Here is a 24,709-nt window from a genome sequence, read left to right as displayed (position 1 = left end):
CTTTAAATAATCTAGCTCCTGTTTCTCTATCCAACCTTCTGTCTCGCTACAATCCAACCCACTCTTTAAGATCTCAAAACTCAGGGCTTCTGGTAATACCCAGAACAGCAAAGTCTACTAATGGAGGTTGAACCTTCTTATTTATGGCTCCTAAACTCTGGAATAGCCTTCTTGATAATGTCCGAGGCTCAGACACACTCTCACAGTTCAAAACTAGATTAAAGACCAATCTCTTTAGTAAAGCATACACTCAGTGCATCCCATAGCAGTATGATGCATGAATGTGCTCCACGCAGGTTTTTGCATCTCATCACACTATGAACAGCAGCTATGCTAATTATTCTCTATTTCCATCTGGGAATACTTGTCCAGAGGCCTCCAGAGATTATGCAGCGCCACTGATGCGATCCAAGACCTGTGAAGAGATGATCCCAAGGTTTCCACAATCCCGGACCAGGCTGTATCCTGAGCAGCCAGCCAGATCTCACGAGAAAACGTAAGTATTTTACGTTTAGTCAGTTTAGTGGCTAATTCGTACGAGTTCATATGAATTTAGTTGTACGATTTTAAAAAGGAGGCGTGGCACCTAACCCCACCCCTAAACCCAACCGTCATTGGGGGATGAGCAAATCGTACTAAATTGTACGAATTAGATCATACGAATTCATACGATTTAGCCACTGAAGCAAAAAGTTACGAATTGCAGTGAGATTGTGTTGGAGCAGCTGCTGTGGAGGTCTTGGAGGAGTGGAGAGCATGAGACTGATTCCTCTGATGCTCCAGGAACAGACGAGTCTTCGCTGACATCCAGCGTTCTCCGGCGCCTTGACAGCAGCTCTGCACAAGACGTTTGGCCATCGGAGAAATGGTCATGCCCAACTGAGCCTGGTTTCTCTCTAGGTTTATTATCCTTCGCATTTGTCAATTGGTGAAGTTTTTTCCTCTTCACTATCGCCACTGGCTTGAATGGTTCGGGACTTGTAGAACTGCGCATCAATGGATTTGCTCTTTAGTGTCTGGACTTTCAGCAGTGAACATTAAACCACACTGAACTGAACGTAAACACTGAAAACTGAACTGACACTGTTTCAATTCACTATAATCTTCTATGTTAAGCTGCTTTGACACAATCTACATTGTAAAAGCGCTATAGAAATAAAGATGAATTGAATAGAGGTGTGTTGAAGCAAATTGGAGCTAAACTCAGCAAGACACCGGCCCTCCATGACTGAGCTTTGACACTCCTTGGTAAACTGATTCATTTGTACAAATTTAAGTGGATTGAACATAAAACAATTAACTTGTCCCCCCCAAAAAACCCTTAATAATTGTATTGTTTTAAATAAGCAATTTAAACAAGCAGCTTTTTGAGTGTTCTTCAAAATATTGCATTAAACAGTGTGTAAACATCCGATTATTTCTTGAATTATCCTTTTAAAGTGAACAAATCAAGTGAAAGTTTCAGGTCAAATCAGGTGGTAAATCAGCTTAACTCTCTAATCAAAACTAGCATGTGATACGATAACACATGGTTAACAGCACTTATCAAATGTAGCCGCATGAACTTCCTCTGTAACACTTGCAGTATAAACCTCAGCGTGGCAAAGCATGTCAAACCGCACGCTCATCTCTCATATCTCATAAATAATAATTCCCGGAAAGAAACAAAGAGATGTTATATATAAATTCAGCAGGTCAAACAACAGACCACATCCTCTGCTGAATATCGGAATCAAATTATGCACAACAACACATATATGGGTCAAAAAATGGGGTACTTTTGGGTAAGTGCTACACTAACACGAGTGCTTTTACATAAAAAAGAAAGCAATTCATATGCTACTTCTTTGTTTATTAACTTGTTTGTTTATTTACCTGTTTACCCTTGATTATTTATTCACATCCTTGTTTATTCACTTGTTTGTTTATTTACTTGTTTACATTTGATTATTTATTCACATATTTGTTTGTTTACTTGCTTGTTTACTTGTTTATCTACTTGATCATGCATTTCTTTGTTTATTTACTTGATCATTCATTTCTTTTTTATTTACTTGATTATTCATTTCATTGTTTATTTAATGGTTTTGTTTATTTACATCTTTGTTTATTTACTTGTTTGTTTGATTATTAAATTCTTTGTTTATTTACTTGATCATTAAATTCTTTGTTTATTTACTTGATTATTCATTTCTTTGTTCATTTACTTGATTATTCATTTCATTGTTTATTTAATTGTTTTGTTTATTTACATCTTTGTTTATTTACTTGTTTGTTTGATTATTAAATTCTTTGTTTATTTACTTGATTATTCATTTCATTGTTAATTGTTTTGTTTATTTACATCTTTGTTTATTTACTTATTTATTTACTTAATCATTAAATTCTTTGTTTATTTACTTGATTATTCATTTCATAGTTAATTGTTTTGTTTATTTACATCTTTGTTTATTTACTTGTTTATTTACTTAATCATTCAATTCTTTGTTTATTTACTTGATTATTAATTTCTTTGTTTATTTAATTGTTTTATTTACATCTTTGTTCATTTACTTGCATTTATTTAGTTGTTTGTTTATTAACTTGTTTATTTATTTGTTCGTCTGTTTACTTAATTATTTATTTCTTTGTTTACTTGTTTTATTTAATTTGTTTACTTGATTAACTTCTTTGTTTACTTGATTTACTTGTTTGTTTACTTGATAGTTAAACTTCTTTATTTACTTGATTAACTTTGTTTACTTGACTACTTTATTTGCTTGTTTATTTCTTTGTTGACTTAATTATAAACTTCTTTGTTTACTTGATTATTTACTTTATTTGCTTGTTTATTTATTTCTTTGTTGATTTAATTATAAACTTTGTTTACTTTATTATTAACTTCTTTGTATATTTGATTTACTTGATTATTAACTTCTTTTTTATTTACTTGATTATTTACTTCTTTGTTTACTTGATTTTTTACTTTGTTTACTTCTTTGTTTATTTACTTGATTATTAACTTCGGTTTACGCAAATAATTACTAACTTTGTTTACATACTTGATTGACTTTATTATTTACATCTTTGTTTAGTTACTTGTTTATTTACCTCTTTGATGATTAACTTTTGTTTACTTGATTTACTTTATTTGCTTGATTCATTGTTTACTTGATTGTTAAATTCTTTGTTTATTAACTTCTTTGTTTACTTAAAATCTTCCTTGGCTCAGAAATCAATTTAAAACTGACACTTGAAAAAATAAATATTGTCAGAAATAAATAGAAGAAGAAAACACTTGGGTTTTCTGGGTATTTCAAAGAAAATAATAAAAAAACTGCACAAAATTGCTCAATTTCACTGTATATTACTAAAATGAGTACTATTCTGCATGGACTGCATGCACGTTCTTATTTCCCATATGCTGCCATTTCTCAATTTTTCCACACTGATCAAGCTACTAATAATATCTTGCACTCAATACCCCGTGTATTAGTTAAGTTTGTCATTTTCCCTATAACACTGTGATTTGTTTAATCCATAGTAAATAAAAAAACTGACCTCTTTAACTATCTTTTGCTCCTTCAACCAGTGCTAACAACAATTTAATATAAATATTTCAAATGGACTTATTTAGCGGCTCAGTTGAAAAAAATATAAGAAAAAAAATAGCTAATTAGCCAAAAACACTGCAGCTGCTTACTTAAAAAAATAAATAAATAAAAACAGTGGCCACCTTAACAACAATCAAGCTCCATCACATTTAACTTCAACATAATGCACATAACAACTCATTCTCATTACCCTCCGATTGCTTTATATTCTCACTTAATGCACTCCACTTTATATATGCATGCATTCAAAAACACATGCATGCACGAAACTGACTATTTGTTTTTTTCTCATTTCCAAAAGCATAATCGTGAGTGGAGTGATAGATGGAGAGGCTCAGTCTGACAGCATCGCTTGTGTGCAGTAATTATGTAATTGTTCTAGAGAGCCTCCGTAAGGCCATTTAAAAAGCTCTTAAGGACTTTCACATTTTTCCTCTGGAATTTTCTGTCTAAATATTGAATCCTGCTGCCAAACACAATCACCACAGATAAGTAATAAGACCTGGTAATTACTTAGAATTAATGAACGCACAACAAGGAGCTAAAGCCGTATGCGCTGGCTATAGTGACAACACTGAAATTAGCGGTAGCCAGATGCAACAATAGCATTAGTTAGAAAATGTACAAGTGTTATTACTGAGAGCTTTCTTAGAGGGATTTTATTTGCAAGTGACTTAAAGGGATAGTTCACCCCAAAATAAAAAAGCTCACATCATTTACTCGCAAACACAAAAGAAGGTATTTTGAAAAATGTTGGAAACCTGTAACCATTGACTCCCATAGTATTTGTTTTTTCTACAATGGATGTCAATAGTTACCAGTTTCCAACATTCTTCAAAATATCTTCTTTTGTGTTCAACTGAAGAAAACATTTGCGACAATGAGAAAATTATGTGAACCTTTTTGTATTTTGGGGAGAACTATCCCTTTAAATCTCTTGCAAAAGAATTCCCTTTAAGAAGACACTTTCTTTTGTGTTCAACAGAAAAATAGGAACTTATAAAGGTTCAAAACCAGTTGATGTGTATTAAATTTAGATTTTTGGGTCAACTATTTAGAGTCCATTAAAAAAATAATAATATAGGCTACTTGCCCACATAAATGGATCCCGGACGAGCCCCCAATTTGTGTTACGGCCAACTCACTCTCGACCGTACCATAAAAAGTATCACATACAGAAACTAATACTATAAAATACACAATTATTTAAGGGATAGCTTTAATTAATTAAGACATTTTAATATTAATAATTAACATTAAAATGTCTACACTGTAAAAAATGATATGACCAATTAGTTCTGACAGCATGTGTGTTTAGGTCATTGTAACTTATTAAACTAAGATAATCATGTTCTAACTTAATTTTATAAGTTATGCAAAAATTTGATTCAGCTTAAAATTAAGGCAACCAGGATTTTTTAAAGTGTAGAGCAGGGGTGTCCAAACTCGGTCCTGGAGAGCCGGTGTCCTGCAGATTTTAGCTCCAACTTGCCTCAACACACCTGCACGGATGTTTCTAGAAAGCCTAGTAAGTGCTTGATTAGCTAGCCCAGGTGTGTCTGATTGGGGTTGGAACTAAACTTTGCAGGACACCGGCCCTCCAGGACCGAGCTTGGACATGCCTGGTGTAGAGACTTTAAATGAATGAGCAATGAACAGAAAAATATCTCAACAGAATAAAAATCTTCTGTAATAACTCTCTGGTGAATAACGGTCCACCTAAAGAAGTACAGTTCTTTACAAAAATTCACATATTTATACCCTCCACCCATAATATTAATTAATTAACATTAGCACATGGCAGCACGGTGCAAAATAAAGAAGCTCACATCATTTATTTGTCGCAAACCTGAGTTTCTTCCTTCTGTTGAACACAAGTGTTGGGGAAAAAATGTTGGAAACCATTGACTTCCAGAGTATTTTTTTTTTTCAACATTCTTCAAAATATCTTCTTTTGTGTTCAACAGAAAAACGTGGTTCAGACCCACTTGATGAGTAAATAGTAACTAAATTTAGATTTTTGGGAGAACCATTTAGAGTCCATTAAAAAAATAATAATTTAGGCTACTGACCTGCACAAACGGATCGCGCTCGAGCCCCCAATTTATGTTATGACCAGCTCGCTCCAAACCGTATCATAAAAATATCACATACATAAATATTACAAAATAAACATTAAGGAATAGCAAAAAATTAATTAATTAATAAGAAAATGGAACAGACTTTAAACGAATAAGTAATCAACAGACAAATATCTCGACAGAATAAAAATGTTCTGTAACAGAAACAAGGCAGCAAAGCAAAAGAAAAAAAAAAACTCTGGGGAATAACGTCCACCTGAGGATGTACCAATCTTTACAAAAATTCACATAATTATACCCTCCACCTATGATAATAACTAATTAACATTAGTACATGGTTGAACGGTGACTAGTAACCACGGTGAGTGGTTAGCACTGTCACCTCACAGTAAGAAAGTTGCTGGTTTGAGTCCCCGCTGGGTCAGTTGGCATATTTGTGTGGAGTTTGCATGTTCTCCCCGTGTTGGCTTGGGTTTCCTCCTGGTATTTCAGTTTCCACCACAATGCAAAAACATGCGCTATAAGATGAGCAAAATTGGCCGTAGTGTATGAGTGTGAGATTTTGGGTGTTTCCCAGTACTGGGTTGCGGCTGGAAGGGCATCCGCTGCGCAAAACATATGCTGGAATAGTTGGCGGTTCATTAAGCTATGGTGACCTCTGATAAATAAGGGTCTAAGCCAAAGGAAAATGAATGGATAAATGAATGAACATTAGTACATTTTCTTTGGACCAATTTTTTAAAATGATACATTGTAGTATTTTTCAGCCATTTTGGCTCCGTTTCTCATCAAACCAACTGCTCTGAACTGAACCAGTTGAAACAACATCCACATCAGTCTTTGGCTAGACGAATTTCCTAAACTGCATTTTGATTAGTCAAAATTAACCACCTTTTCAAACAGATTTCTCTACCATTGTTTGGTCCTCTTTAGGTGCGCACCAGAGTACGATTGCCAATTTCACAGCTGCCCAAATGAACCAAAAAAAGGAAAATGACTCTGATACATTTAAACAGAACTAAATGAAGCAGGTGTGAAAGTGATACCCTCAAAAAAAAAATTTTTAAAGTGTCATTGTGTGTTAGCTTGCTAGATATTGGTGCTTGTTGTTTTAATGTCGAACAAATATGCCAAAAGTAATTGTATTCTACCCTCTGAGATTACATATGCAGATGGAAGTGACTAAAAGGTTCCTGTACAATGGTGAGAAACTGTAGATTTCTAGTCAACTCTTGCTAATCTGAAATAAAAAAAGAAACAAAAATACATAAACTAACTCCCTCTACTAACAAACAGGAGAAAACTGATTCAAAACAAAATGGCACCCACCTTCCTACTCAACCCTCAAAATAAACAAACAACCAACCAGACTCACTTCTCTTTGGGTGAATTATTAGATGTTAACAACAAGATCACTGAAAGTAGAAGTCTGACTTAAATAGCTTTACCACACTGTAAACATTGAAGTCAAATCAAATTTTGAAAGCTCTAACAAACACAAGGTCTGTCTGTGGAGAAACGTTCTGCCACTGCACGATCTAGCCGCCACCACCAACAGTAGTTTGAAGTGTAGATCAGATTAAATACTCTCTCTCCTCTCCTAACAGCCAATCACTGGAAAGATCCAATAATCGCTACCAGGTGGACACAGTTACCTGCAGGGAGAGAGAGAGAGAGAGACACAGAGAGAGAGAGAAAACACAAAGCACATTGTGCACACAAAAAGATACGTGTCAGGACGTAACACCATCTTTCTGCAATCTTATACCAAAAATAGAAATAAAGGCAGCATTAATAGCTAAAAATGTGGAAGAGCATTGCTATTATGATACTGTATTTGTATTGCAATATGAAACAATTAAGTGTTAAGGTAAATCAAAAGTAATTTACAAATACTTGAAAATGAAATGATTTAATGACATTAACTTAACAAAATTAGTAACAAAATAACTGTATAAAATGAGAAAACATGAAGGAAAGAGTAGAGCAGGAAAAGAGAAAGAGCAAAGTTTACAATCCAATTTTGTCTTTGGCCATCGGACCAAAGCCCAAATACTGAGACATTCAACTCACCAATCAATGTGACCACATCAGAAAACCCCCAAAGCATACACACATCTTAGCCAGGCCCTGATCTTATCAGCATCTGCCTTTGGAATCTGTAAAAACCTTCTTGGTGGGACAGATGTTTTGCAATATAAATAAATGGTTATGATAATTCCTACACAGAATTTCTGACTGTTTTTAAATTATTGCTTTAAACAATCTTTTATTTTTTTTCCAGGAGATTTTGTGAGATTTGAGATATTGACCTTTTATTGGCTTGGCTTTGGTTTTTTTGTTTAGTTTTATGCATTTTTGTGTATATCTTTTACCTTTTTTGCATGTAAAGCTTCTACTTTATAGGTGCTACATAAAATTACATTTATCGTTGTTATTATTATTTACTTTTATTTTTGGCCATATGACAGAGATATAATATTATATTTTCCATATTTCTGTTTTGGATGGACTTGCCTCAAATGGTGATATTCGCTACATCTTATAGAGTACAATAAAGTCTAACTAAAGTCTTGTCGCCTATCCAAGTGTTAGGAGCAACAAATAATAACTTGACTTCTAATTGATCATTTGGTATCGGAAGTGGCTTATATGAAAGGCAAAGGCCTCTAGATTACGCTTATTTGACCAAAATAAAATATGATTTTTAATTATTTAATTAGGACTGTAAGATCTGACTTTGCTTAGACAAAAGTCTTATCGCTTAACAGAAAAAATATTGTACAATAATGTCTCTGCATTGACTAAAATAACTTATTAATAAAGTCATCTGGAATGGCAAAAAAAGCGTTCTTGCAGGACTCCCAGAGTTCATCAAGATTCATTGGATTCATTTTCAATGCCTCCTCCTTCATCTTACCCTAGACATGCTCAATGTTCATCTCTGGTGACTGGGCTGGCCAATACTGAAGCAGCTTGACCTTCTTTGCTTTTAGGAACTTTAATGTGGAGGCTGAAGTATGAGGAGCGCTATCCTGCTGAAGAATTTGCCCTCTCCTGTGGTTTGTAATGTAATGGGCAGCACAAATGACTTGATACCTCAGGCTGTTGATGTTGCCATCCACTCTGCAGATCTCTCGCACGCCCCCATACTGAATGTAACCCCAAACCATGATTTTTCCTTCACCAAACTTGACTGATTTCTGTAAGAATTTTGGGTCCATGCAGGTTCCAGTAGGTCTTCTGCAGTATTTGTGATGATTGGGATGCAATCAACCTTCTGACACTTTTCCAAATGATTAACTAGAAGTCAAGTTATTATTTAGTGCTCTTACAACTGAGATCAATGACAAGACTTCAGGTCAGGTAGTGTATTCTAAAATGGTCTGATGTAATTTTTTTGAATAGATTTAATAAAAACAGCTCAGGCACATAAAAGCAGACATTTTAAGATTTATTCAAATATGCTTTGTTCTCAGCTCATGGGTTTTACAGTAGTCAACATTGGAAGTGGAACAAGACTAGGGTGTTTTCCAGTAGTTTTTGATCCACTTCAAATGTTGACTACTGCACATTATCTTTAAATATTTACATAATTCTTTAAAATATACTTTCTTACTTAAGATTATGGCAAATATAATGCAGTCTCTAACATGAGAAACACCATTAGAGGACCATAAGGAATAACAGATTTTTTTTTCTAGAAACTTCTTTGCACAAAATAAAATCAAGCACTTTCAAGAACCTGTATCAGTGTATGTTTATTTTCAGAAACTTTCAAGGCCCTTGATTTTTTTTTTTTTCTCTTCAGATTCAGAAACTTTCAAGGATTTCAGGGACCTGTGGGAACACATCTCTCTTATTTCATCATTCTTTATGTCATGTTTACACTATAAAGCAATCTGATCAAATGCATTTTCGACTGTTCTGGTGGTTCACACAAGATGTCAAGTTCATTTTAGACCTTTATCACTGCCAACTTTTGATCAGTTTGAAGAAAATGCATCTTAAGTTGTGGCCAATAAGAATTAACAGTACACATGATGAACCAATGGCTGTTAAGCCACAACAGGCCACAAAAGCAGTCCATAAAATGTGCGTGACATAATCCAAGTAATCAAATGTAACATTAAAATATAACATTCCTTAGATTTATATACCACACATTGGGTGTATATAAACACACGTGTGCAGCATCCACCTGGATGACACGACGGCAGCAATATTGCACCAGACCACACACCAGCTCACCAGGAGACAGAGTGATGAAGCCAATAAGGATATAGGGCTGGTTAGGAGGCCGTGATGGACAGAGGCCAGTGGGCAAATTTGGCCAGGATGCCGGGGTTAAGCTCCTACTCTTTTTTTCGAAGGACATCCTGGGATTTTTAACGACCACAGAGAGTCAGGACCTCGGTTTAACGTCTCATCCGAAAGACGGCACTCACTGAGCAGTATAGAGTCCTCATCAATATACTGGGGCGTTAGGGCCCACACAGACCGCAGGTTGAGCCACACTAACTGCTGGCCACACTAACACCATTTCCGGCAGCAACCTAGCTTTCCCATGTGGTCTCCCATCCAGGTACTGACTGGACGAAGTTCTGCTTAGCTTTAGTGGGCGACCATGTGAGAGTTGCAGAGAGCTAGCTGCCGGCTAAAAAAAAATATATATGCATTTTTACTTTGTTATTTTATTATTATGCTAGTTTTATTTTCATGTAAACATTATGCCTTAAGTCCTTCATTTTATCAAGTTATTTTTATTCTACTCTCTTTCTGGATTCTGATGCTGAATTGTTTCTAATACAGATATGCAAGTAAATGCAGAATTTTAAGCAATAAAAAAAATAACATTTATGTATCATAAAAGGAAAAGGTTTCAATAACTGTGAACTAAATAATATTTGAACACCGTAATACCAGGAGAAAACAACATAAAATGAAAATAATGTCAGATTATTTTTTTCCACATCATTTAATGATTTCTAACATATATAGGTCTGCATACCGTAGATATGCAAGTAATTTCAGCAATTCATTCACTTTCAATCAGATTAGTCTCTATTTTACAGGTTGCCACAGCGGAATGAACTGCCAACTACTCCGGCATATGTTTTACGCAACGGATGCCCTTCCAGCCGCAGACCTAGTACTGGGAAACACCCATACACACTCAAACACTATGGACAATTTAGCTTATTCAATTCACCTACAGCGCATGTCTTTGGACTGTGAGGGAAACCGGAGCACTCCGACGAAACCCACACCAACATGGGAAGAACATGCAAACTCCACATGGAAATGCCAACTGACCCAGCCGGGACTCAAACCAGCGACCTTCTAGCTGGGAGGAGACCCACGCAGAAATTTAAAGCAATAAAAATCTGGCATTGATGTATCATAAAAGGAAAAGCTTTCAATAACTGAACAAAAAGAATACATGAACACATTATTACCAGGAGAGAATATCATAAGACGAAAACAATGTTCTTTGTGTGAACGTACCTTTAAATAACAGAGCATTACTTGAGCTGATACTCCATCAGAAATCATTCTATTCTGCGCTGTGATTCCCTGTGAATAGAGAGCATTAAGTCTTTGATTATGTAAAACAGTGAAATCTCATGTTGAACCACATAAACAAACTTTGAACAGACTTTTTTTTTTTCCTGCTTTGGAGGTTTGGGCTTTTCTGCTGCTCCAGGGCTGGATTTACAATGAGCTGCAAACTAAAAATCCAAAAAAATAGATATAAAAATCTATACAACTTGCTATAAGTAAACTCGCAGCTAAGCAAAAACATTATCGGTTGTGTTGTGCTTATTAAACTTTACTCTTCCTGAACGTTGGGGTAATATTGAACAAGTAACTTTCAGAAAAGAAAATAAGAAAAAAAGCCATCCATTGCAGCCCACTGCTCTGTCAGCCATGGCCAAATCTCTTCAAAGGACCCCTAAAACCTCAAAGAATAAGGCCTGGGGCCCCACTGGCTCCAATTGTGCTTTAAAATGAATCTCGACATCCCACCACAGACAGGTGCACAGCCGGGTGGAAAAAACTGGGCTTTTGAGTGATGAATTTAGGCTGTGTCCACACGATCGGCCACAGCATGAAAAACACAAACGACCCATTTAAAAAAACAACCTGTACTTTAATAATAATGAAAAACAGAAGATTACAAAAATCACACCTATATTTTAGACATAAAACTGTGAGATGTTATTAAATGACTGTTATAGTGACCATAATGCATGTTTTAAAACAGATAAGCAGTATAAAATGTAATCTTACATTAATTAAAGTCATTTATAGGTTAAAGGGTTAGCTCACCTAAAGAAAGAAAACTTGGTCATCATTATTACCCTAAAGCTTGTTCTAGATCAGGCATGAGCAAACTCGATCCTCGAGGGCAGGTGTCCCTGCAGAGTTTTGCTCCAACACTAATCAAACACACCTGAACACCCTAATTAGTGTCTTCAAGATCACTAGAAAGCTACAAGCAGGTGTGTTTGATTAGGGTTGGTGCAAAACTATGCAGGGACACCGGCCCTCCAGGATCGAGTTTGCCCATCCCTGTTCTAGATATTCTAAAGCTGTATACCGACTACCATTAAAGAGATTTACTGAACATTTACGGTTGATTTACTGACCTCTTTTTTTCCTCATTATCGAACAAATCTTTAGGAAGTCTTAAAGAGAAAGTAACCTACATTTCAGATCACCCGAGGGTGAGTAGATTAACTGGAAACTTTCATTTTTGGGTGATCGATCCCTTTAAGCTTTGAATGGTAATGCAATGGTATTAACAAGGTCCCATGTGATGTGTTTGTATATTGAAATTTGGTCAAAAACTAAATAGAATTTTCCAAAATTGAACAAAAAATCCTGAAACTGACCTTTAAAGAAGATTAGTTAACTTCCAGAATGATCGGTCACTGACCTCAATTCCGATCGGCATTGATTTTCATAGCAATTTTAACTGTTTGGATACCAAAATGTTTCTAATCATATTTGTTTGCATTTAATACAAGTAAAAAAAACTCAAACAGGTTTGTTAAAAACGACGGTGAACAAATGACGACAGAAATTTCATTTGGAAAATGAACTACTGCTCCACTTTTTTTTCCACATCACCTAGAGTTAAACAAGAGTTAGCGTAGCATAGATCACTGACCATTAGCATCTTGTTCAAACTTCAAAAAATAATTTTCTCTATTTAAAGCTCGACCCTTCTGTGGTTACATTGTGTACAAATAAATTTGGAAAACGAAAACTTGCCATCTTCTAGGCCAGAGATGCTCAAAGTAGGGCCCGCGGGCCACAGTTGGCCCATGGTAATCTTTAATTTGGCCCGCCATCCCATCTGAAGGGGACTGAACTCCATTGTGTTATGAATGAGATTATGTTTTTACTGTAATAAGTTCAATATAAAATGTTAAAAATGATACTGCATTACTTAATATGATTTAAAGCAACATTTTCTAGTTATTTTTAACTATTACCAAATAAATTAGTAGCTTGTCCATCACAAATTTAATATATACGGTTTGGTATATATATATATATATTAGGCCCACAGCCTTCAGTTAAGTTCATTTTTAGCCCTTTATAGGAAAAAGTTTGGGCTAAAAAGCTGATATGGCTAGAAACTATACTCTCATTCTGGCGTAATAATCAAGGAATCAATTTCAGGTGCTGTGTAATATCATTGCGCCTGCTGAAGGCATGGTACGACAGCAAATTCTCTTGAGTATTAGCCAAAATGATGTATCTACAGAAGAGTAAAGCTTTAAAAAGGGAAATCATCAAAACTTTTTTTTTTTTAATACATTTTTTTGAGATGCTAATGGTCTAATCTGATTTAATGATCTATGCTAAGCTAAGCTAAAAGTGCTTCCACCAGACCCAGAGATCAGCTGAATGGATAAAAAAAAATGATGACACTCAACAGTTTAACTTTAGGTGAATTGTAAAATCAGCCTATTTCCTGAAAAAGAGAGCCCAGAAAATGCACAGACATTCTGAGAAATCCAGCAGAACATTCTTACTGAAACAATCTGCCTTTAATGTTTAATAAAAGACAGTAGAGTATGACTAAATGTTACTTTCTGGTTGATCTATCCCTTTTAAAAAACAAGCTTAAAAAAAGTGGCAAACATCACTAAATTTTCCCAGCCTCTCTGAACCGTTGGAGCAGCCCATCATCAGCTCGCAGTGGAAACGACAGGCTGCGATTGTGATAGTAACTGGAATCCAACTGCAAGTTCTGGATGACATCTGAAAGCAGGTGAGCTCTTTCCACTCCACAACCCGGAACGTTGTACTCCACCGCAGTGAAATGGACGTGAAGGTGGTAGTACGACGGCTGATAGTGAAAATACACACGCAGTTTGCTTGGAGGGACGCCGTACTTCTTCTGAATGGTGTCCTGTGGATATAGACGAGACCTGAATTTAAATATGATGTACAGTTGAAGCCAAAATGATTCGCCCTCCTGTCAATTTCGTTTTCTTTTTCAAATATTTCCCAAATTATGTTTAACAGAGGAAGGAATTTTTCACACAGTATTTCCGATAATATTTTTTCCTATGGAGAAAGTCTTATTTGTTTTATTTCGGCTAGAATAAAAGCAGCTTTTACATTTTTTAAAAAACATTTTAAGGTAAATATTATTAGCCCCCTTAAGCAATGACTAGCCTAATTAAAATGTCACTTTATGCTAAATACTAGTATCTTGAAAAATATCTAGTACAATATTATGTTCTGTCATCAAGGTAAAGATAATATGTAATAAATAATATAATTCAGACTGTGACACTTCACAAATGTATTTGGGGAAACCATGCCTTGGGAATTATATCATGTTGAAGTGTTGTTCAAAGTCCATGTAAACCGGAAGCTGCAGAGACTTTTATTTCAGTATGTTGATGTGCTTCTAACTGAAAATGAATATGGAGTAGGGCAGTGTTTCCCAACCCTGTTCCTGGAGGCACACCAACAGTACATATTTTGGATGTCTCCCTTGTCTAACCCATTAACTTCAGGTGTTGGAGTCTCTTCTGATGTTATGATAAGTTGATTCAGGTGTGTTTGATTAGGGAGAGGTTGAAAATGTACTGTTGGTGTGCCTTCAGGAACAGGGTTGGGAAACACTGGAGTAGGGGGCGGGGCTTTTTTGTGTGTCACTCCCTCAAAGCAAACTAATGGTAAAAGGGCTATATATATATATATATATATATATATATATATATATATATATATATATATATATATATATATATATATATATATATATATATATATATATATATATATATATATATATATATATATATATATATATATATGTAGATGTTTTTGTGTGTATATGTAGAAATATTTATGTGTGTATTTATTAAATTACCCATTAGACTGAATTTTTATACAGAGTATTATTCATATTTTTTATTAAATTACCCATTAAACTGTATTTTTCTACTATTATTCATATTATTTATTAAATTATCCATTAAATTGCATTTTATTAACACCTACCTCTGCACCAACACTAAACCTAACTCTCACACTAATGTAAAAATAGTAATTACTGTTGTACAGCGTCACAAAAATCATGCTATATTGATGCGAGTATCTTCAGCTGTATCCCTTCTAGACTTCACCAAAGTAGACAGTAGAAACAGATGGACTTACAAGTTTAGTTAAACACTGACATCTAGTGGAAAACTGAATGTTTGAAAACTGAATGAATGGAATTCATTTCAGTGTTGAAACATATTGGTGCTGAAACAATTTTTTTATTCATAAAGTGTTGGTAAAATTCTGTTAATTGAAGAAATGTGACCTTGAACCCCAAAATCAGTCTAATTTCGCATGGGTATATTTGAGGGAATAGCTAAATCTATACTGTATGAGTCCTAATTATATATTTGTCTTTCATGTAAAACAAATTTCAGTTCAATAATTAAAATATCATAACACATTTTAAAAATGAAGGCAATGTTCCATAAAGACAATTTCTAAATTTCCTTTCATAAATATATTAAAAAAACTCATATCAGTAATATCAATATGAATTGCTAAGAACTTAATTTGAACAATTTTATAGGTTATTTTTTGCAGCATTTTGTTTTTTTGAAGCCTCAGATTTTAGATTATGAATCCGACAAATAGTTTAATAAAAAAAAAAAAAAATACAACAATTGAAAACTTCATATGATTTCCAAAAATGTACACTTTTGTACTTTTTTGTGGTCCTGGGCAAGTAATGTGAAGTAATGCATTGAATTAAAAAACATACATTTAAAAGTTGCATTTATTGTACAAAGACTTTATTTTCTTGTAAAACATACTGTGATCATCTAAATTTTCAACTAGGGCTGTACGACATATTAAAAAAAAAAATTGTAAACAGTTTGTGACATGACACACGTTATAAATATATGCAATACTGGTGTCAGAGAAAAGCAAAGAATGTAAATAAAAACAAGCTTGACTTTAAAACTGAAATATTTATTATTCGTCCACAATACTTCAAATAAATAAATCTTGATGGGAAATTGCTAATTATATCAGTCAAGTTAATTCTTCTTAATTTTAAATATTAATACTAGACTATTTTTAATAGTACAATATATTTCTTAATTGTTTCTTTGCATTAAGCACCATACACAGTCCTAATAATTTATGAAATGGTCAAAATAGTGAAACACATTAATAGAAAATTAAATTTTATAAAAATATCAACTTTGTAAACAATAGAAATATTTTTATTTCTTATAACTTCAATTGCATTTTATTGTATATATAAGATATTATGCAGCCCTATTGTTTATTTGTTTTAATGTCTTATCAGCAGCCTTGGCTATATTCATGGCAAAATGTAAAGAATATTATATACACATCATTTACAAAACCTCTTTTTTTAAAAAAAATAAACAAACATTATACAATACATACAGATGGCAGCAATACTGATAAAAGGTGATATAAGATCTTTCAATTTACTTCAACTTAAATATTCTAAAATTCTTCCAGGACACCCAATTTACAACTACAAAAACATTAGTGTGGTATACTTGACCCGTAACTCACCTCTCCTTTACTGCGGATGTTTGTGAGCAGTGTCAGGTGCTCTGCTGTAAGATCCCTCAAACTTTTAATGTCCCTCCTGTGGACGATGGCAATCAAATACAGGTCCTGCAGCTGAAGAGGAGAACAACAACAAAAAAAAACATTCATTATTTTTCCGCTGGTCTTACAAATCTACCTCAATATGACCACAATGTGTGTTTTTATTATGCATACATCATCTGATCTCTGAATAAATATGTTTTCTATTGATGTGTACTTTGTTAGAATAGGAGAATATTTGGCAGAGATATGAACAGATGAATATGACCATATGCATTTTGTTTGTAATTTTCTTCGGTCTCTCTTATTGTTCTCTCTCAGATAACTTTTTATGTTTAAGCTGAGTTCAATTAATTTTTTTTTTTTTTTTTAGCATTTTGTAACTAATTGAGTGTAACGATAGCAAAATATTATTATTAAATAATTTCATTTTCAAGTATTTTGTGAATTACTTTTGAACTGCTCATTATATTGCAATACCAAATTATTCACATAATAGCCATGCTAAGCTATTCTAACTGCTCTTATTTAGTGGCTTTGGTAGAATACTTTATTTACAGTATTAAAATCTGTTATCGGAGAATTAAAAAAAATATTTAAATATTGTGAAAATTGCCTTTAAATGTGTTGAAATAAAGGGCTTAGCAAGTATTACTAGCTAAAAATTAAGTTTTGATATACTTACAGTAGAAAATTATCTAAATATATTGACAGGACATGACTTTCACTTAATATTATTTGGCAAGAAATGTACAGTTTCACACAATCTTGCTGATAACGTTTTTAGTCCTTCAGCAATATTAGTGTGCAAACCACTGTAGTTAAATTAAAACAATATGTAATTTATTTAAAAAAAAGTAATAAAGTAGTTAAAATCTGTAATCTGATGATTTAAAAAAATAAATAAATAAATAAAAAAAAAAAATAAAATAAAATAAAAAAAAAAATAAAAAAAAAAAAAAAAAAAAAAAAAAAAAAAAAAAATCGCCTTTAAATTTGTTTAAATAATGTGCTTAGCAATGAGTACACTAACTAAGATTCAGTTTTGATATACTTATAGAAGAAAAATCATCAAAACATTCCATAGACCACGATCATTACTTAATATTATTTGACCAAAAATGTAGTGTTTTACACCATCTTGCTGATAATGTTTTTAGTCCTTCAGCAATATTAGTTCAAACAACTGTAGTCAACATTCATTCATTTTCTTTTCGGCTTAGTCCCTTTATTAATCTGGGGTCGCCACAGCGGAATGAACCGCCAACTTATCCAGCACGTTTTACGCAGCGGATGCCCTTCCAGCTGCAACCCATCTCTGGGAAATCAACTGTAGTTGTAATCAAAAAAAAATCTAAATATTGTTAAAATCACCTTTAAATATGTTCAAATAAAGTGCTTCACAATAAGTATTACCAACTACAAATTTAGGTGATATACTTAGAGGAGGAAATCATCAAAATATATTGCTAGAACATGATCTTTCTGATAATGTTTTAGTCAGTTCTACCCACTATAGTTAAAATAAATAAAACATTTAATTTAAAAAATTATAATTAATAAAGTAATTAAAATCTGTAATCTGATGATTAAAAAAAAATCTAAATACATTGAAAATCACCTTTTAATTTGTTCAAATAAACTGCTCTGCAGAGTATTACTAACTAAAAATTGAGTTGACATACAGTAGGAGATCATTAAAATATATTGATAGAACATGACTTTTACTTAATATTATTTGACAAGAAATGTAGTTTTACACCATTTTGCTGACAATGTTTTTAATCCTCCAGCAGTATTAAAGTTTGAGCCACTGAGTTAAAAATAATTAAAATATACAACTTTTAAAAGTAATAAAGTAATTAAAATCTGTAATCTGAGGGTTCAAAAAAACTAAATATTGTGAAAATCACCTTAAATTTGGTTAAATAAAGTGCTTAGCAGAGTCCTACTAACTAAATGTTAAGTTTTGACATATTTACAGTAGAAAACAATCAAAATATACTTGTTAAACATGATGTTTACTTATTTTTTAGCAAGAACCATCTAGCTGAAATGTTTTAGTCCTTCAGCAATATTACAGTTTGAGCCACTGGAGTTAAATTAATTAAAATCTGTCATTAAAAAGTAATAAAGTAGTTCAAATCTGTAATCTGTAGCCTTTACATTTGCTCAAATAAAGTGCTTAGCAATAAATATTATTAACCAAACATTAAGTTTTGATATCCTTACAGTAGAAAAATATCCAAATAGATTGACAGAACATGATCTTTACTTAATATTATTTGACCAAAAATGTACAGTTTCACACCATCTTGCTGATAACGTTTTTAGTCCTTCAGCAATGTTAGTGTGCGAACCACTGTAGTTAAAATAATTTAAATATGTCTTGTAAAAAAAGTAATTTAAAATTGTAATCTAAGAATTAAAAATCTAAATATTGTGAAAAATTACTTTAAAATTTTCTCAAATAAATTGCTTGGCAATGAATACTTCAAACTAAAAACTGAGTTTTGATATACTTAGAGGATAATCATCAAAATATTAATAAAACATTTATTGTAGTGTGTATACATATATACTTAACCTAATATTATGTTTTTGGCATAAAAGTAAAAGTTATCATTTCAACCCATTCAGTGGATTTTTGGTTATTGCCACAAAAAAAATAGCAATAATACATTTTATTTCTGATGCACTCATCTTAAACTCAAATGATGGTTCAGAAATCATTCTAATATTCTTGATTACTGCTCTAGAAAATATTATCATTATTTGTTTTTTATTATTATTAATGTCAAAACAGTTTAACAGCTTAAAACTTAAATCGTAAAACAGCTTAAAACTAGGGTTGCACAATATTGGAAAAAAGTCCAATGCTATATTTAAATTTGTGCTATATTTTAAAATTGTAAGATAACGCAATTAATAATTTGAGATTGATTGGGACGATTTTGTAGGAGAGTTCATAAAATATAATAAACAAACTACAGAAAGAAAGAAATATATCACAGTAAATATGCAAATGAAGGAGATTAACAGTATACAGGTACAGAAATAAAATAATCAAAAAGACAATAAAACTGCATATTCTTCATTGTGTAAATAATTAAATAGGATTAATCCTTGTTAAAGCTACAAACTTAATAATTGCTTGTGCCCAAATGCTTTAAACTCGCTTAAAATGTTTACCTACAAAACACAAGCAACTGATTAACTTTCACTTTATTGTGGTTTACCTGAAATTTTTCATGTGAACTGCTGTACCTGGTCAACTATAATCCATACCTGGTCAACTATAATCCTGACTCGACATTGCACGTCCTGCTCTGTGACTATTGCGTACTCACACATTGCAATATCAATCCTAAAACAAAATATAGTGCAGCCCTACTTACAACCATAAATGATACTATTTTTCACCTGCTTTTGGTCCCACTTGAAATCAGGCAGCAAAACGAAACCAGCATCAGGGTCTGGATCCTCGAAAACGACCCGATCCGCCTCTGCTTTCTTCTCTAATATGTTATACACCCACTGAAATCACAATAAAAGCTTGCTGTTATACGAGAGACACTGAAATGAAGGGTCAGACGGGACTGAATCCTCACCTGCACACTGAAGCTCTGGCTGCTGATGTACGGTAAGGTGAGGTTGCGATAATCTTCCCCTGATTCTTCAAGCAGAAAAACCTCCTGGTGCAAATACTTCTTAATATGCTTCTCCGTCGCAGGGCACATTACTGTCGTTTTGATTTCTGTTGCAAACAATTTTATGGAGTTTTAAATTAATAGGTGGTGGCGTGTCATTTGTATGTCCTGTGTGGTGGTTAAGATTAATTCTCAAACTGTCACGAAAGTCCTTTTTAAACTATAGTTTAGTTATTTTAGAGTAATATTTTTCAATATACAGTACTGATCCTTTGTAGTGCACTGATACAAATAAATCAGTATTAGACAGGAGGTAATATAAAATAAATTGATATCAGGGTGGAGATTAGAGAAATTCTGTCATTATTAAATTTTGAAAAATATTTAATATTTAATAATTTAATTATTTAACTAATTTTAAATATACGTATATTTAATCTAAAATCTTATATTTATTTATTTATTATTATTATTATTATATTTAAGTCATAATTTGTAATCAGCATGTGACAGGAAAAGAATTATCACAAAAGATTTCAATTAAAAAAGAAAATATTTCATCAAAAAATGCTAAAAAAAAGTATTATTCATGGTCGTAAGCGGAACTGTTTTGACGTTTTTAATAATAATAGTTCCTAGAGCAGCAAATAAGCATATTATAATGATTACTGAAGCATAATTTGAGATTAAGACAGGAGTAATGATGGTGAAAATGCAGCTTTGAATCTCAAAAGTAAATAAATAATATTTTTCAATATATTGATCCTTTGTAGTGTACAAATTAAAATGTGTGCATAACATTAAATAAATTTCTATTAGACAAGAGGTAATATAAAATGAATTGATTTTTGGATCAGTTTGAGTGGAGGTTAGAAAATTTCTGCCATTATACTAATACTACTACTACTACTAATAATAATGTCACAAAAGATTTCCAATTAAAAGAAAAATTCTATACAATCATGAATTATACATTTTTTTTTGTATTTTGATGTAAGTGGAACTGTTTTGACATTATTATTAATAATAATAATAATAATAAAAATAATAATAATAATAATTCCTAGAACAGTAAATAAGCATATTAGAATTATAACTGAAGCATCATTTGACATTAGAAACTTGGTGAAAATGCAGCTTGGAATCTTAGGAGTTATTTTACAGTAATATTATTCAATAGAGCGCTGATAAAAAATATGTGCATGACATAAAACAAATTGATATTAGACAGGTAATCATATAAAATAAATAGATATTAGAGTGGAGGGTAGAGACATTTTGGCAAATATAACAAAAAAAATTGTTGAAAAATATTAAATGTTGTTCAAAAATTAGGCATATTTACTTTAACTAAATTTATGAGAAAAATAAATAAAAAGCCATAACTGAAACACAGCAAAAAAACTAAAGAATCTGTCAAATGGAAATCAAGTAATAAACACCAAAGAAAAATATAAACTACCATTCAAAAAATGTGGTCAGATGGATTCTATTTTTAATAAGTCAAAATTTGTGATCCCCATGCGAAAAAATAAAATAAATAATAATAATAATAAAATATTTCAACACATCAAAAATCCTGAAAAAAATATTACTTTTTATTTTTTTTATTAATAATAATAATAATAATAATAATAATAATAATAATGTTTCTTGAACAGTAAATATGCATATTATAATGATTACCGAAGCATCATTTGACATTAAAGCCTGGAGTAATGATGGTGAATATGCAGCTTTGAATCACATTTAAATCACATTTCAACTAGGCACGGGCTGGAATAGGATTCTGACGGTATGATAACCTTGGATAAAAATATAATGGGTTGACTGTATTGTGATTACTGCTCCAAAAGAAGTTATTTTTAGATTGCTTTCACATTTTGGCATGGATCCGAACGCGATTGCTGGATTCACATATGCCAAACAAACCGCCCTAATTGGGGAAACGTGCCAGGTTCTGAAACAAAAGTCTAGGTGTGAAAGCACCCTTAAATGTCTGGGTAAAAAAAAAAAACACCCCCCCCCCCCCCTCTCTCTTATTAAACACTATATAATTTATTTTAAGAAACCTTTAAAATATTTTGGAGCAGTAGCTTTTGATGTCGAGCTTCCTTTTCTGCTCGATGTACGCTTGCCCTAAAAAACGAAATAAAATAGTTGTGAAAAAAAAAGCCAAAAAAAAAAAACAACATATACCTTAGGAACTGTATTACAGAAAACTTTGGCGGTTTTAAAAGCTTGACTTATCCAAACCGCAGTATACCTTGAAACCGGTTATCATCCCATGCCTAGTTTCAGAAACATATTGTGATCTACCGTTGAGTTGTGGTGGAGCATGCAGCTGGTATGTGCTGTACACGTCATTCTGCATCTCCAGCTTGAGTTGACTAGTCTTCAGTAACTCAGACAGCGAGTCCTGCCTGAACGGAGATTTCTCCAGGATCACAACAGCATCCTGATCCTTCACCTAGAAATCACAATAAAACATTCAACTCCCGCAGAGTTTACTGCTTTAATCTGAAAGTGTACTTCTGGTGTCTTTGCACTATTTGTTCTAGAAATAAAATGAATTTAATACAAATATAAAACAATATAAAACCTACTTTACCTCAATAGCTTCTACTAGCATAACAGAACCGAGTAACAATGAAGCAAATAAGGAAATACTGTAATGTAATGAATAAAATAGTAGTCATAAGTACTGCTGTGTAATGATACCTATGTGCTGGTATCCAAAGGAAAGTGAATTTATAATAGTTGTTGCGTGTTCAATTTAAAGATTTGATAGTCAGTGTTTTGCAATAATAGTTGGTAATTTCCTACAGTGATTTCACAGACACATAAACAAACACATAACGTTACACATACACAACATTATATAAACACAAACGCATACACATAACGTTACACATACATACACAATCTTATATATACACTATCCGTTACACATACACAACATTATATATACACATCCAAACGAATACACATAACGTTATACACAAACATTGCACATACACAAACTGTTACACATACACAAAAACGCATACACATAATGTTACACAATGTTCTATATACACAAACGTTGCACATACACAAACAGTTACACATACACAAACAGTTACACATACACAACATTATATATGCACAAACACATAACGTTACACATACACAAACGTTGCACATACACCAGCCGTTACACATACACAACATTATACACAAACTAATACACATATTGTCATATATATACACAAACACAGACGTTGCATAAACAAACTGTTACAAATAACGTTAAACATACACAACATTATACATATAAACACATACACATAATGTTATATATACACACAAACATACACATAACATTATATATACACACAAACACAACGTTATATATATATATATATATATATATATATATATATATATATATATATATATATATATATATATATATATATATATATATATATACACACACAAAAACGTTACACATACACACACATAACGTTACACATACACATAACATTATATATACACAAACACACACAAACGTTGCACATACACATAACATTATACATACACAAACGTTACACAGACAAAAATACACAACACATGCACATAACTTTACTCATACACAAGCATAACATTACACATAAACATACACATGTTACACACAAGCATACACAAACACATTATGACACACACACACACACACAAACATAACACATAAAAATACGAATAACGTTACACACAAACAAACACAAACACACACAGGCACACACACGCACGCACGCACGCACGCACACACACACATAACGTTGCACACACACACATACACACGCATACACACACATACAAACACACAAACATACATACACTCGCCATATACATACATACATACATACATACATACATACATACATAAACACATAACGTTACACATACACACAAACCCTCACATACACATTCATAAACACAATCCCCAACCACACACATAACAAATAACAAATAACACAAACACACCTTTCCGTGAATGAAGATACTTTTTTCTCGCGGACTATCGCGCAGAATGCGGGTGAGCTGGAAGTCTGCGACCGGGTTATCGGCCGACTGTTCTCCCGCATTTCTGTTCTCATCCTCCGCGTCAATTTTCGGTCTTTTTGCAGCGCTTCTACCGTCCTTCCCATTCTCGCTTTCCGCCATGATTCACCGGTCTGGAAACCAACCAATCAGAATTCACTTCACGAAA

At 32.7% G+C, this 24,709-nt stretch overlaps 1 protein-coding gene across 1 annotated transcript; it reads right to left on the bottom strand.

The window, feature by feature from the left end:
- Positions 1–13,718: 13,718 nt before the first annotated feature.
- On the bottom strand, positions 13,719–24,666 carry dcps (decapping enzyme, scavenger). Its single transcript, XM_056467544.1, has 6 exons — positions 24,484–24,666; positions 22,777–22,927; positions 20,419–20,564; positions 20,231–20,344; positions 16,769–16,879; positions 13,719–14,105 (listed from the first exon to the last, which is right to left on the bottom strand). The coding sequence occupies exons 1-6, from the start codon at positions 24,661–24,663 to the stop codon at positions 13,839–13,841; spliced, it is 969 nt and encodes a 322-aa protein (XP_056323519.1). The 5' UTR covers positions 24,664–24,666; the 3' UTR covers positions 13,719–13,838.
- Between the last annotated feature and the right edge of the window lie 43 nt (positions 24,667–24,709).

This window comes from Danio aesculapii, chromosome 10 (assembly GCF_903798145.1).
Source record: "Danio aesculapii chromosome 10, fDanAes4.1, whole genome shotgun sequence".
Classification (NCBI taxonomy): domain Eukaryota; kingdom Metazoa; phylum Chordata; class Actinopteri; order Cypriniformes; family Danionidae; genus Danio; species Danio aesculapii.
The sequence above is the reverse complement of the archived record's forward strand: the minus strand, read 5'-3'. Positions and strand labels throughout refer to the sequence as shown.

Bases quoted from the DNA above. Each gene is read 5' to 3' on its own strand.
- dcps (XM_056467544.1), bottom strand. From the start codon at position 24,663: ATGGCGGAAAGCGAGAATGGGAAGGACGGTAGAAGCGCTGCAAAAAGA. The intron at 22,928-24,483 runs GTGTGTTTGTGT...TGTGATTTCTAG, and splicing joins GTATCTTCATTCACGGAAAG to GTGAAGGATCAGGATGCTGT. The intron at 16,880-20,230 runs GTGAAAAATAGT...TCTCCTCTTCAG, and splicing joins TCAAGTGGGACCAAAAGCAG to CTGCAGGACCTGTATTTGAT.